At 43.3% G+C, this 15,807-nt stretch overlaps 1 protein-coding gene across 5 annotated transcripts in view; it reads left to right on the top strand.

Moving 5' to 3' along the window:
• The window catches only part of SIPA1L1 (signal induced proliferation associated 1 like 1), an 820,039-nt gene that overhangs the window by 546,646 nt on the left and 257,586 nt on the right, over positions 1–15,807 (top strand). For all 5 annotated transcript variants that reach the window (XM_085627288.1, XM_085627286.1, XM_085627287.1 and 2 more), the window contains exon 12: positions 1,901–2,179. In XM_085627288.1, the coding sequence (XP_085483414.1) occupies positions 1,901–2,179 (279 nt within the window). The remainder of the gene's footprint in view (positions 1–1,900; positions 2,180–15,807) is intronic.

Raw genomic sequence — 15,807 nt, 5'->3', positions numbered from 1 at the left:
CATCCGTAGAACCACAGCCGGAGGCAAATCCTTCTCCCACCGCGCCGCCAAGACCTGTAACACCCTCCCCCTCATCCTATGACAAACCGAAGACCTTCTAACCTTCAGGAGACAACTCAAGACCAGTAGCAACAGCACCCCCCTCTCCCCGCCCTCAGCGCCTTGAAACCCTTGCGGGTATGTAGTGCGCTTTACAAATTATTTGATTGATTGACACAACTGTTTATTTCTTTAATCATTGTTATATCAAAGTTCTTTGTAAACATAAAACCTTAAGTGTATTATACAGAACCATTGGTGTATGTGATTTCTTCGCCCTCTGACATTACCCAAGCCCTTTTACATTGCGATTGCGTGTCTAATTACCAAGATAGATCATATAATTCCACAGGAACCGCTGTTTTCCTTAATAATATCTTAGTTTCCTGCAGGGGTTACAGATGTTGTGGAATTGGAGCAGTATGCACAAGTTTCCTGTAATACCAAACACTTGCCTGGTGAGGCTGGCAGCCTTGTGGACACCTTGAGAAGTGACCACACAAAATCTGTCAAAAATATGAACTGGATCAATCATTTTCAATAGTTGTTTCAAAGACCGTTTCACCAGCTGCAGCGAATTCCGTAAGATCCTTTTTCTAACAAACATCTGAGGTTTTCACAGGCAGATAATTTCACCAGGACAGTTTATCTAGCATTAGCCTTCACTTGGTTGGTAAATTCATAAATGCTTTCATATCAATACCACTTGGGCAGGATCATTTGAAAATTTACTGTAGCCATGCACAGGCTTAATAGCCTGTTTGAACTGCAAGAGCAACAGCTTAGGTTCCTGGCCTCCTGTGTCCCTCTTGTTTATGCTATGGTGCAAGTCTGAGGTGAAGCAGTCTGGGTCTAGATTTGTTGTCTTAAAATAGAGGCAGCCTTTTTAGTTCCCTGATTCTGCCACACACTGCTGATTATTCTAGCTGAGTTAGGAGGTAGTACCTTTATCCTCTTTCAAGTATGGCCTGCTAACTCCACTGATCTTTTCTTTAACTTTTGTAACAAATTGATGTACCCATCCCATAACGGCCAGCAACGTTTTCATAAAGGTATAGTTCTGTCTGGAAACACAGTCAAATTTAATTTTTAATCTATAAATGACGATAATATCTTATAGTAGGATTACTGGCCATGTTTGCTCATCATATTTCATAGTGCACTGTTTTTATTGGACACCCTTACCTGTTCTGGGAGTTGAAGTCTTGGTTTGCTTCGACTGGACTAGTTGAATTAGCGCACCTGGTAGTGGTTTGTGGCACAAAACTCCAGCACTTGAAACGTTGATGTGGGAGTCATTTGCATCTTGATACACAAAGATACTTTTGTAGTTGTATACATTCAATTTTGATTAATTTCCCTCGAAAAGGTTTGAAAGGTTAAATGTCGGGGAGAATCTGCCCCACAACTGTGCTTTCAAGCCCATTTTTCTACCATCTGAGAGGCATTCTTTTTAAAAACTTCCCGAGAAAGGAGTGTTTGAACTTCTACACCTGGTGTGAGAGTATGTCATTGTGCACATTGATTCAATGCATTCCACCATGTGTGTCCTGGACTGGGAACGAAAAAAGGTAACTGATTGGTCCGTTTAACATTTCCTTCAGGTTTTCATGGTAGATTGCACTGTTCTTCTTCCTATGAGATATTCAATGAACTCTTAAGATGTAGTCAGTTTCCTCTCACATGTCTTTTAATCAATAAACCACCAGCATCTGAAGGGTTTTAAATGAGGATTATCCAAATAGCTGTGGTTGTGTTGTAGTGATGTGACGCAAACACTCCCCGTGTATTGAGTAATGCATGATTGATTTTAGTGCCGAGTTGTTCATGAAATGATCATTTCTGTGTGTTTTCCTTTCAGAGGGTGTTCGGAAACCTACCGCTTGCCCGTGGTGGAGTACAAAGTCAATGAAAGTATTCCGTATGAGCTGAAATTCCCATTCAGGAATAACAACAAATGGCAGCGCAATGCTGCCAAGGGGCCAGTGCCTCAGCTCAGCCAAATCCCTTCACAGTTGCAAAGCCCGGTCTCATCCAGATCTGTGACGGGAAAAGGTGAAGGGAAAAGCCAGCCTCAGGAGCGCTCCGCCAACATCCCTCGCAGCATTTCCAGTGAAGGGCGCCCATTGGATAATAAGAGGTATGCATCAAATCATTAAAGGCATTATTTCATAGTGCCAGCTGTCGTTTTTATTAGACTTATTGTGTTTCTAGTTTGATTTTTAGTGTGGTGTTCCGATGTTGTGTGAGACATTAGGAAGATCTATTTGTATGAAGGGTATTACGTGCAGAATATGGCTGTTCTGTAGTATTACATGGACAGCTTGACTTCTCGAGTTGAAATAGCTAATATGACTGAAATAGTTTTATACAGGCCATCTCTGTGTGTGGGTTACTCGTCTGACGACATCACATTTAGAATTTGAAGAAATTTCAAGAAAACTATAGATGTTGGAACACTGCATTTCATGCACCATTCAGCCAGTATGGCAAAACTTCATATACAGATGTGTGTCAGCCAATAGGACGAAGACCAAGCTATGTCACATACTGGAATCTATTCCAGCAGTCTTGTTCAGCTGAACGTCATCACAGCTGCTGTTGCCAGGTAGGCTTGAATGTGCAATATTGGTTTCAGTCTGAGCGCAAGTGTCAACTGGAGAACCCACAGAGGCCAGGCAGGTTCAGTTTCCAATCTGAAGGAGAAACTACATACTGAATCCCAGAGTCCTTGTAATTCTTCTGCAGTGTGTAGTTTTGACAAGGGCACCAGGTGTAGGTTGGCCTTTTCCCTGTCCTCAGCCAGGGGGGGTTTGACTTTGCTCTCAGATGATCACAAAGGAAGTGAGTGAAGAAGTGACTGCTGCTACTGGCTGAAGGTTAGCAGTTGGAGTGTGGAGACCCTGACAGGAACCCATCAGGGATCTCCCTGATACTCTTAAGGGGCCTATTGCGGTGCTGTCATATTTGGGGTTCTTTAACTGGTGAACGCTCAGCACTCTGTTTGAGCAAGTACTTGGGGTGACACCTCAGGATGCATGTCGTGGTACTTGAACAGATCCACTTACAACAGGTGAATGGCACCTTGGTGAGGTCTGTTGGCTTGGAGACCTAATTAGTATCATAATTCATACAGCTGCGAGTTGGAGAAACCGACAGTTTTGAGGTCTGTACTTTAGGGAATGTTCATTGGCCCCAAAACCAAGCATGACTTGATTTGTCCAGCTTAAGGGACAAAAAGAAATATGCAGCTGCAGTGCAATTGACATCTTGGCTGAGCCTTTGATTGGTTCAGGGTAGAATGTTCTGTGCACAGTTGAGACTCAATGCACTTGAAGATACTGCACCTTTAGGAAGTCCCCTGTGGTAAGGAAAAACATGGCTCAAAATCAACCTCTGCCAATCTGAACAAAGTAAATGGAGCCATGCATGTGGTAACTAAAAATATATATTCTTATACAAGTGAACGTCGGACCAGGCTCCCCATCCAAGCTACTCCTTTTGGGGAGGTGGGGCAAGGTCATTGGATGAAGTTGAGCCGGAGGGCACAGGTGTCAAAGTCATGTTAGACTATAAAGTTGGCTGTAGCATTGGCAGAGTGGCCATACTGAGACCGGTCAGCGAGTAACACATGGCCATGATGTGCTGGTGCACAATGGTGATATTCGAGTAGAAGTGTAGACCATAGGACAGTAAGGTTAAAGGAGTTAATCTTCTCAGGGATCCTGGGCAGAAATACCTCCTGTTACACGTAGTAGAGCATTTGTCTGGCCTTGACGGGACCAAGGGGCTTTCTTGGGGAGGGGGGAGCCTGTTAAACTGCAAGTTACCTATGAGGGTACACTAGATGTTTCCTCGTAGTGAATCTGCATGAGTGCTCTCACTCAATGAAAGACTGAAAAGGCCACACAGTGTGAAAGTACTGAGTAGTGGTTGCAGGCAGAATGTTCTCCCATGTTGTGTAGTGGAAGGTGGTGTGTTCGCATTGATGGAGCTGTGCTGACAGGTTCTCTAAGCTGCTGTGCATTCCATCCCCTCTAAGGAGTGAACAGAATTCCGGTGTTTACAAATGTTTGTTTGTCACAGCTAAATGTTAAGTTTGAAGATGATAAACATGAAGTTTGATAAGTTTGTGTGGATTTTTCAAGCAAACGAAGGTGGGTTTTCGGATTGTAACCCGCCTTGGTTGGTTTTAGGGCTGGAGAGGTAAAGTGGATTCTTCTAATAGTTCGGGTTGGGCGTCAGTGGCTGCTAGCGCTCACTCTGCTGAGCGGCTGGTTCACAAACATGGTCTTAGAGGTGCTCATGAAGTACTGTCATTTTCATGAGGATGTTTTCAGCGAGACTTTTCTTATGCAGTATACTGCATAGAGCTGGTTAAGTTTCTAATACTGACCACACACACACTTCACATTTTGAAAAAAAACCCCTCCAGTTAAAATTCCTCATGGCCTTTTCTTATCACACCCCATTTCTCCAAGGGATTGACTGTGATTTATAGCGTGTCTGGAGCTGTTAAAATGATGATATATCCCTAAAGGAATTATAGTCTGCTCAAATACGTTTTGCGACTTTACACCGAAACTATGACTTTAAAAAAAGAAAACATTGTGAAATTAAAACTGAAATAAATGACATACTTTGCAGCAAAAAAGTTACTAATAAAACTGAACATTTGGAAGTTCGAAAGCAGGAGTTGTAGGTGGAATGTGGGTATTGTGTGACGTTAGGGGAGAGCCGATTCTATATACACACACACACCTGGTACCAGCAAAGGTGCTCGAAGGTCACAAAATTATCTGTATTTCCCGAGGGCGACTGAAGTTCAGATTGGTGGAATACTCGCCTAGCTATAAAATCCATGTTTTAATGCTTGCAAGATCATTCAGAAGCGTTCACGTGCCACTTTAGCCTGCAAAACACAGTGATGTCAGAAATCCGCCTAGAGGTGATAATCAGTGGGAATATGTGGAGATCAAAACAACAATCGGCATAGAGCGGTCTCCCCTGAGTTGCTGAGGCTCGCCCCCCCCCCCACCTCTTGTAGTGGCCTTTTTCGTGTTTGGGGCACAGCCTTCTTAACTGTGTTCCATTAAAGATATCTGCGCCAAATGTGCGTCCTCTTTACCCACATTTTGCGGGATTTTAAGGTGACTAGGGTTTCTGGATTTCCCTAGCTGGAACTGAGAAAAAAGCTAAAATATAGTGAGGGGTGCTAAGATCACCAACTTCCCACCATTTAACAACAAGCTGAGTTGTAAAAGAAATAGCCCAATCTTTTTTTTGTGTGGTTTAATCTACTTGCAGTTTGTGATGGAAACCGATGTGTTGCCGATGGGTGATCCCTGAAAGCTATACATTTTAAAAACAAAAGCTAGGTTTAGTTATGGAGATTGCCCATGATGAAACTGGTCATTAAAATCAAAAACAATGTAAACAAATTTGAAAAAAATAAATAGCTGACTGTTTTAATTTGTATTTTCCCCCCCCAATAGCAGATTTACAAAAACAATATAGCATCACGGCCATCAGACCCTTCTTGTTACAGGTATCACTAACAATAATTGTGAAGAAGTGTTACTTAAAAAAGTTTGATGCTAATTCATTCCCCTTGATAATAGGTTAAAAAGAAAAAAAGCTAGCTTCCAATTCCGACCTCATTGATGATAACCTCCCTCATTTGCACGAGCACGCTAACTGGGAGCAGTCCTTTTTCTGTTTTAGTCCCTATTCGGATGCCATTTTCTACCTCGCACCTTGCTCAGCCCTCTAGTAGCTAGTGTGGGATTGCCTACTGGAGCTCTGCCAGCCGTTATCATGCCAGTTAGGCCGTGGACGTGCCAAAGGGAAGCCCATCTGCACCCGTTTTTGGTTGGAGCGTGTCCAGCACCACCCATGCTGCCCGTTTCTTTCCAACCTCAGACTACATTATGACAAGGACACTCTGATGGCCCTTTGTCCTGAACCATGTAGCACCTTGCTGTTCTGTACCTAGTAGGCTTTCCTTTCAGCCTGCTCTTGGTCCATTACCCGCGCTATTCCAGGTGACACCCCAAGCCCTAGAGCTCCACCTCGGCATGATGGTGACTTGAGGTCCTCCCCTTCTCCTCCCCCACACAATATTCATATCTGCGTAATCAACACAAGATTCCCTCCCTACACATAAAACAAATTTTATATCTGCTTAATGATAACTGAGATATATTACTTCTAACGAAAACCTAGCTTAACTCCCTCTGAGCCCCGACATTGCCCTGGCCATTACAGACAGCTAATCGATCACTTACATTGATCATGCTGCTGGAAAGGGCAGTGGGATTGCCATCATGTACCACTCCACTTTTAGCTGTACCCTTACGAAGCTTGAAGACCTAGACCTCATTGAAGGTCTGGTCTTTTCCCTCCAGATATCCCCAACTTCTCCCTTTAAGGCCCCCCTAACGCCGCTGCCTCAGCCCTGGACGCACCCATCACTGTACTCCCCCCCCCCCCCCCCCCTTTCTATTTATAATACTCCACCTTCCTAGTCCTCTGAGATTTTATTGAATGGAGAACGCAATCAACTCCCTAGTACAAGACTTTGGTATTTTAGCACCCTGAAAAACCTCTTCCAGCAAGCGAACCACACCGCCCTGTAGCTAGTTCACACCCAGCCTTCAGGAAGAAAACCTCTCATGCAAACAACTGGAACAAATGTAGAGCAGTAACTATGACATTGAGGACAAGTTGGCTTATAGCACTGTCCTCAAACAGTTCCGAAGGAATATAAAGAAAGCCAAAATTGCTTTAGTTTCTTTGCATATTGCATCTGTTGAAAGCGCCCCCAGAACAGTTTTTAAAATCGGCAAAACATTTTTGCAGCCAGAGGCCTGCAAACCGGATATGACCCAAATAAATAACTACTCCAAAGAAGCCAAAAGAGAGAAAAAGGAAAAACTGTTTTAGCTTGCAGCACATGCAGTATGAGAAAAATATGCATCAACTATAAGTCGCGGACAATGAAGGGAACTGTTTTCTGTGAATTTGTTCTCCTTGTGAAAGGGCATAAAATGTGTTATCCTTGTGAAAGGGCATAGTACCATCACTGGAACTTAAGTTGGCTAGTGGCTGAAGTGGGCTGACTCTTTACCCCATGACCTGTTATGTGATAGGCGGTAGCAGAATGTGAATCTCACAATAACTAATCTAAGGCAGAAGTGGTTTGACCCATTGCCTTATGATGTTTTGGTTGGGGAGCATAATGTAAATGTCACAACCAAACAATGGCTGCATTGAGCTGTCCCCTTTACTCATGCTCTGATATGATGGGCAGAGGCACATTGTAAATTTACAATAATAGACCAATGGCAAGAGGAGGTAACTGCCCAATGCTAGGTGGCCTGAAAGCGCCCCGGGGAAAGAAAAACTTGTGGGAGTTTCTGGTCGGTTATCACGGCAGCGACCCAGAGCAGAAATCCTTTTACTAGAGACTTCACTGAAGGGGAAACTCTCCCTTTTCAAGCGATGCCTTTGACATCTCTACTCCCCTGCAGAGGGGAAAAATGCAACCAGATGCGTCCCCTCAGTACTTGCCTTCACCTCTGGTGCACAGTCTGGTAAGTCATTGCCATTCGCGCTCTGATGTCATTTATCAGGGTGCGCGGGGGTGGCGGCTGACACGGAAGTCATTCCGCCCCTGCTTTTATGTTTGTTCATTTCAGAGAAGCCTCCAGTCCAACCACGCGAGGTTCTCCTACACCTTCATCTCAAGGCAAGATACCCCGTCAAGAGTGCACATGATGGGAGCGTTTCTTCAATTGCTGTTAATTGCTGAATCCGTTATCTATTGACTCTCAAGCCACCGTTACCAGCAGTTGCATTGGCTTTCAGCATCTTACCCTATTTTGCGCATTTCTGTGTATTTAGTTGGTTATGTAAATGGAAAATCTAGTTTGGTGGAATTTCAACATATTAAGGATGAATTATTCTAGTAAATAAATACATAGTAACAGTAAATCATCAAGACTCGCATTTCCCAGGTTTAAGCTATGCTGTTTTGGACTTCAATACCTTTTTCCATGTGAGTGAAGTGTTGCTTTGCAGCTAGTAGCATGCACGGTTGCTCATACTGGTGTATTGGCAGCCTACGTGGAACGATCATACTGGTTCTCCCTGTCATGATAGTGCACACAGTAATGGTGTTTGCAACCGAGGTTCAGTGTCTGAGACATGAAGGAGGCCGATACGGAGAAGAGGAGCGTGGGGGTGAATTGTGATAGCCGTATAGCCCACACAAGGTCCACTGTTGGTTTCTCTTTGTTTATAGGATCAGAGAGTGTGATTCAGGGTCATGAAGGAGCCTGCAACAGTGGACACGATTGTCTGCCTTTTCTTGGGAGAATCTATTTGGATATGTGATAAGTGTCATTATTCAATTCCCTTCATAATACAATGCCACCCATATTCACTGGCCTGAACATTTAGCGGTAGGGCAATACTCCTCATTTATGACATTGTTGTTGCTCTCCCACTACTGTGCATTTATTGGCACTGCCCACAGTTCTACTGGGGGCTGCTGTCTCAAGTAGTGTCTTAGTTTTCCATGCTTGCGTTGATTCTTTTCCCAACCTTTACAGGTACTATGTCCAACATTACAGTCTGCAAGTTATTTGCTTCGCCCACTGTGCTTTGCGTTCTATATATGAATTTATAATTCTTCATTTCCTGATGTTTGGAGGTGATGACAGAATACATGTATTTTCCAGATGTAGCTAGCTGTGTTTCTGTAGATAGTTGTAACAGACCCTTGGTTTGGCAACAGCTGTGGAACTCTCCAGGTTGTATGGTCTGTGCCAGCTGTTCTGTTTGGTAGTTTACTTGTAAACCGCAGCATTAGTTAGACTCTTTGTAACATAGACCTCTTAGTTGGCGTCTGTCCTGTTTGTTCAGATGAGCGGAGAAGTCGAATTGTGGAAGTAAAGTATATACTTCAAGCGAGCATGCCTGCAGCAGCCTATCCCTATCAGGTTGAGTAGAGAACATTAAATATTGAGCTCTGTTGTGAAACTCCCAGCTCGGGGCATCCTGTTTAAGGAAAAATACGAGCAGTAAGCCCCAATTTGAAACCACGTCTTGTAAATCACCTCTCTTCGTAAATCCTGCAGTTTTCTTGCTAATGATGGAAGCTAGTAACTAGGCAGTGTGCTTGTTACATATACTTTTTAAAAATATATTCTATTGCTTTAAATATTATTTCACTTGTTTGTTCCAATTTTCTGTTTCCGCCTTCTGTTTCACTCGTACAGTATGTGAGGCTTTTCTCTACGGTTTCCATGGAAACGGGTAGAATCTCACACGTTTAGTGACTAATTGCCTTTCCATTTAAGAAATGAGATGGAAATACTTTACGTTCAGGGAATGGCTGATATTTATTTTTGCGTATTTTGATCAGTTAGACTATAATTGAAAGAATAATAATTATAACCACATGTACAGAACAAAAATATATCTTATGTGCACATATAGTTTTATGCTCTTGGTCCAAACAATGCTGTTTGAAAGCCAGGTCGCTCCTGGCAGGGTTGCGTCCTAAATTTGGGGTTCTTGCTAATTATATTTAACACTTGGATGCTGTAATGAAGCCTAGGCTTGCTTATTACTTTGGCGTAAGGAAGATGTTTTGTCTCCAAAGTAACTAACGAGGGCACCCTGAAACCCCCTTCCTCCAACACCAGTTGTCAATTATCTTATGGCTACATACTAGTACAGAAAGAGCCCGCCCCATCAAGCTAAGCAAAAAATGTACCGTAATGTATTAATACTTTTTTTACTTTAATCTTTTTATTAGTTTTCGGCTAATAACACAAAAGCAAAAACGCTCATAGTCTGTATACAGTTCAGAACCTCGAGACAATAGCTTTTGTGGCTCTTGTTTCGTATTTATTTCGAACTCTATGAAGGAAACCTAAACTAACACTTCACTTTCCTATCACCACTTGGTGAGCTACCTTTTGATTCTCGATTGAAAATGTATTTTCCTTGGTCACTGCTTGATAATCTCCTAGTCTCCTATGAGCCTTGTCGCTTGACACTCTGGTCTCAAAACAGGGAGAAAACATTTGGCTACTTTCAACACAAATACCTAACTCTCAACACCTCCTCCCATGCTGCCCTCACCTGTATCACTTCATGTCCTTGTTAGCCCCCGATCTGTACCTACCTTGTGGTCTTAATGTCAGCGTGGCCGACTTCACTCCTCTATCCTTGTTGTCAAAATAAGCATGATTAACTTGGGTGATAGTAACTGAGTAACAGTGATTTTTCTTTACCATGCTCTGCATGGCAAACCAGTGGTGGGAAAGCTCCAGCCCGAACTCTAGTTATTAATATCATCAACGGGGTCTGCAGCATTTCAATTTACAGCCTTTAGTCCGTACATGGTGAAGGAACAGAACATAATTTTGAACACGAACCCCGGCAATATCCTTAGAGCCCGGGTTGCACACCTTGAATGATTAACAACGGTTATTACACTGGTGGTCCTTTACTCTAGTTAAACCAAGCACCCTACCAGGAGCCCTCTAATCTTCCAGCTCTTTCCTTTTATTTTCAGCTGCCCTTACAGTTCAAGAACCCACCCAAAACAAGTGGGCACTGACATCATCACAGGTTCCATGCTTTCAGAGCTTGAACAGTAAGGCATGAAGTCGGAGTAACGCATGCATACATACAGAAGACACTAGTGACTTGGAGCATCACTCCATCTCTTTCACTTCATTTTCTACAGTCATACAGCCTTGGTCTCGTTTTAGATGGCAATATAAAAGCACAAACTGTACAAACTTTGAGATCAGGTTTCTCGACTCGTAGGCACTCCTCTAATGTTCGATATTTATTCTTTTCTGATCCAATCCCAGTTATTGGCTCTAAACTCCAACTCCTCATGTGCTTAGAGACTAGTCATTATTCCTTCCTTTTTCAAAAATAAGGATACCTATCTTTTAAATAGGGCTTAGATTTAGGTCTGTGGACATCTAGGGGTCACATTAATTCAGAAGTACCCTCAGTGTGTTCATTCATGAACCTTACTTTACTCCTTACGGTGTACCAAATTTTCCATACTTTTACTTGCCTAATGTATTCTGCATTTCAAAATCTACTATTGGATACGGATGGTGGCTGCCGCAGGGTGGTCTGAAGCATACTTGTTAATCCTGAAAGTGATGTGGGTTGCCCTAGTGTGCCTGGACTTGAAGAGTTAATGCTTTTTCTATTTTTGAACGCTGTAGTGCTGTGTGATTTGCTGATGGGGGTTCTTTTCTCATCTGCTGAGGTGGGCTTTATAAAGAAGTTTAAAAAGGTGCCTTGGGAGGAGGAGGTGACTTTAAGTTTCCTGTGGTCTTGTGTTTTAAGGAGATGGGGTTAAAAGGTAAACACATTTTGATTTCTCTTTTTATAAATTAGTTTGTTAGCAAATTTGCTTTCCTATGTCCAAAACATGGCCGTCACTGTGAGCCGCGAATCTCAGTTGCTCCAAGGGAAGCATAGTAGCTAAAGTGGTTCGAGCATGAGATGTTAATGCACTTATGGTTTTGGATTTGTGGTAAATTTTAATTACCTAGACTTAATTTATGCGGTAAAATTCAATAAGAATAACTCAGTAAAAATAAGAGGCAGAATCCGTGGCATTTGAGGTTTTAAAATGGGTTTATTCCTTACAAAGGAATTGGTTCGAACCAGGCAATCGTATTCCGTCACCACTAAGGTTCGGGAAGGGATAGAGGTAATACTTTATTGACAGGTTGTCATATATATAGTAAATGTATTACAGTAAAGACATATGCAGAAGGCGGGACAGCTGAGAAGAGAGATAAGAATACACATACGTAATGAATAAAGGCGTTACAATAGGCGTGCATGAGGGCATGTACTAGAAACGTCATTATGATGATGACACAAGTGGGTGGATCCATAAGTGAATCCTGCAAAATCAGCAGAAATACTTGGCAGAGATGCGCGCACAGTAGCATGACGTGTGATTGACTCATATACTGGAGGGTGAAGGGGACTTGACATTTAGCCCTACATGAGGAGACAGAAGTCTGGGATGTCAGAACAACCTAGTCCCAAATCGTATCTAATATCTTGTGTTTAAGGAACTGTATTATCTGGAAGGAAAGGTCTCTCAGGCAGAGGCTATCCTATACTAACTACTAGTGCGTGTATAAGCGTCTATGTGTCTACATGAGATGCGAGGGGGCATGGGCCTACCATGGCAACAGAAGCCATGAATTACTTGCACGGAGACAGTAAGGCCGGGCCCTTTGCTCTGTAGCTGGAAGGATGTTTACCTAAACTACTAGACAAGAATGCATTTCTCGAGGAGCGGAGCAGATAACTTGAAGGCTGAATACAGTCTTGGCAGGCAACAGGCCGGGCCAGGCACCGTTAGCCGCGCAGGAAGTAAGACAAAGGTCATGGATACAGATACAGGTCCAGGCTGGAGCATTCAGAGGCAGAAGGCAGGAAAAGCTCGATGGCAGAATTCAGGGCCTACCTTGCCAGAGCTGAAAACGTGAAAAGTATACCATATAAAGACGGTGGCAAGGCATACTTAGGAACGGAATATTCGACCCATTCATGGCGGATCTGAAAGAGGACATGTTGACGTTGGACGCATATGTATTTGCGTCTTCATAGCTTGAAGTGGAGGGAACATACATGTACTTGTAGCATGTACATGGAGCCGTTGGGGTCTAAGATAGGGGACACAATTGATCATAAAAATTCATATTTCCTCATTCCCTCCTTGTCCCCTACGGACCCTTCATGAGATATCGATCCTCAGGAATCCATCAATCTGTTCATGTAACATCATTTGCTCTTCTTTCTTCTTCCGGGATTTTGAATGAGAACTTGAACGTGGAATACACGATGTGGCACACAGGCCGCAAATCGCTGGTCCACATTGTAGACACAGGCAGCAACTGAATACTATGAGAAGGCCAATACCTAGGAAGGATAGGACTTTCCATCCCCAGGCTGACAACACGCTCCAGAACCAACCGGACCATGTCCAGGTGCCTGGATTCTGATGTATCTGGCTTGCAATCTTGTGAAGACGAGTTATGGCTTTATATACGGATGGCGCGTTTTCTGGAATGAAAACACAACAACTTGATCCGATGACTCTACAGGCTCCGCCCCTATCGGCCAGGATGACGTCAAGGACAAGACGATTTTGGAGAACAACAATCCGCATCGCAGACTGCTCCTCTGTTAAGTTGCCTAGGGCAGAGGTAGTTTCATTCACTACTGCTTCAAGGGTTCTGGTTAATCTACGTATCAGTTTACTATTAGAGACCACACCTATGTAGGGAAAGAGACCTTTATTGAAGTCTGTGTATTGTTCCCATGCTGTTTCAGTGTAGTCGACAATCGGGAGATCTCTCTGGGGTCTATTGTGTACTAGATGGGTGTTTCTATGATAATCAGGAGGGGCTAGGAAAACAGGTGGCAGAAGGAATGCAATGTAACAGGTACCATCCCAATCTAGAGGTAAACGTATATATGCGGTATGACCACAAATGAAGTAGGAATGACGGGAAGCTCTAAATGTAGACTTGCCTTTATCACTGAATTCGATCACAGTAGTACATTTACTATGACCCAGGTGTACTGAACCATTCTTTCTTACACATAATTCACCTTTGACTGGTAATACTGACATAGCAGGCAAGACTAGTGCAGTTTCAGATTCAATATTCAGAATCATGAGGTTAAGTGTAAAATTACCTAATCCATATACTTCATTTTCTAGATCAGTTCCTGTCCTTTTGGGAAGTCCCTCCTTGTTAGGGTAGCAGGCTTTAAGCAAAACTAAGTTCAGTTTTCCCCATACCCAGTTGCTCTGGTAAACTACAGTATTTGAATCTAAAGAATTAATCAAACTAAACCATGCGCCACAGGAACCATTGTGTGTGAATGGATACGGAAAGAGAGGCAGAACTCCCTTGTATTTCTGATAGGGAGGGAGTCGGCCACATATCCAACAATTAGTAGCATTGCTGGCCTGATGGGAGTGATGTAACATACTAATGAATGTGTTGTTGCGCAGCGCAAGTCTATAGGGCAACTCATGTGACGGTAATTCGCTAAAAGAATGTTCGGCAGTAACATTGTAAGCAGAATGTGCATGTTTGAAAATAGGATAGTATATGTGCAACAATATACTTGCAGCAATAATCAGAAGATTTAGAAAAAACATAATCAACAATGTCACTATACAGTGACTATGAAGTGATTTACAATATGCAAGTTTCTTGAGCTGTTTCTGTCTATCTCTCTCTCTCTCGATTTCGGTCTAGAGGATACATGTCAGAGACTAATTTAACCGATTCACCTAGGAGAGGACTTAAATAATCAAATTGTCTGACTTGCTAGACCTTAGTTTCAGTTTATAGTTTTGGGAAGCAGTGTTCTCGACCAGGGGGAGTTTTGAATCAGTCTGTGGAAGGGGGCAGGACTGAGAGTTCAAATCAGAAGGCAGTCCATGAAATTTCTTGATATGGCTCGAGTGTAGCCAACCCTTGCGACCCTCGACCTTCACTGCTGTCCTCGTGGTCAGAAGTACTAATTTCGGCGTTTGCCAGCGAGGCTCCAGCGGGCTCCTCCTGTCGAAATTTCTTATGAAAACAAAATCTCTTGGAACCACTTCATGGGGCTTCACCTCGGTGTTGTCGGGAAAGGCTGCAGCTACCTGTGAACGGCAAGATTGTAGTGCAGACATCAAGGAAGCAAGGTAATCTGTCAGCATATTACAATCAACATCAGTGATTTTACGAGGTATAGGCGTCCCCCACATATTTGGTGGCCTACCGAAGACCACCTCGTACGGGGATAGCCCTGTTCGAGAATGTGCTACCATTCTCATGTAAAAGAGTGCAACTGGTAAGGCTACTATCCAGTCGACACCTTTCTCTCTACAGATTTTAGAAAGTCGAATTTTCAGAGTCTGGTTATGACGTTCCACGAGACCTGCTGCCTCGGGATGCCGGACACAGTGGAATTTCCATTGATAGCCTAACAGGAGTGAAATGTGTTTCATCAGCTCGGATGAGAACGGTTGGCCATTATCTGAGTACACGATACGGGGCAAACCATACCGTGGGAAGAATTCACGAACCAGCTGCTTGGCAGTGGTCGGGGCCGTGTAATCTGAGACTGGATATGCTTCTGTCCAACGGGAAAGAGCGCATACAACTACGAGGACATATTTGAATCCTCGACATCGTTCCATCTGGATATAATCCATCTGGAGGACTTCAAAAGGGTGATCAGGAGGTTGAAATCCACCTTGCTCTACAGGTACACCTTTACCTGGGTTGAACTGACAACAAATCATACAAGTACGGACTTTCTGTTTGGCTGCAGCTCGTAAGTGTTTATTAAACCAAATGTTTTGAATACTGTCTAACATAGCTTTTTCTCCTAGATGTGCTGGACTATGTATTGTGTTAATGATAACTTGAACCATTGAGTCAGGGAGAAACCATGTAGATTTTCCCTTCGTCATCCATCCCTGATCTGTTTGGATCCCTCCTAGTTCAGTCCATTTCTTGATTTCCTCTGGCGTAGCATGTGTCTGTATGTCAATTACATCAAGGGCGGGATCCCTGACTGTCATGCAGCGTGTCGGTGTCGGAACTATTGTTTTTGTCAAGTCAGTTGCATGAGTCCTATTCTGTGCTGTTTGCTTAGCTGTTCGGTCTGCTAGGTCGTTACCCTGAG

The sequence above is a fragment of the Triturus cristatus genome, chromosome 9, assembly GCF_964204655.1.
Source record: "Triturus cristatus chromosome 9, aTriCri1.1, whole genome shotgun sequence".
Lineage (NCBI taxonomy): Eukaryota > Metazoa > Chordata > Amphibia > Caudata > Salamandridae > Triturus > Triturus cristatus.
The sequence above is the reverse complement of the archived record's forward strand: the minus strand, read 5'-3'. Positions and strand labels throughout refer to the sequence as shown.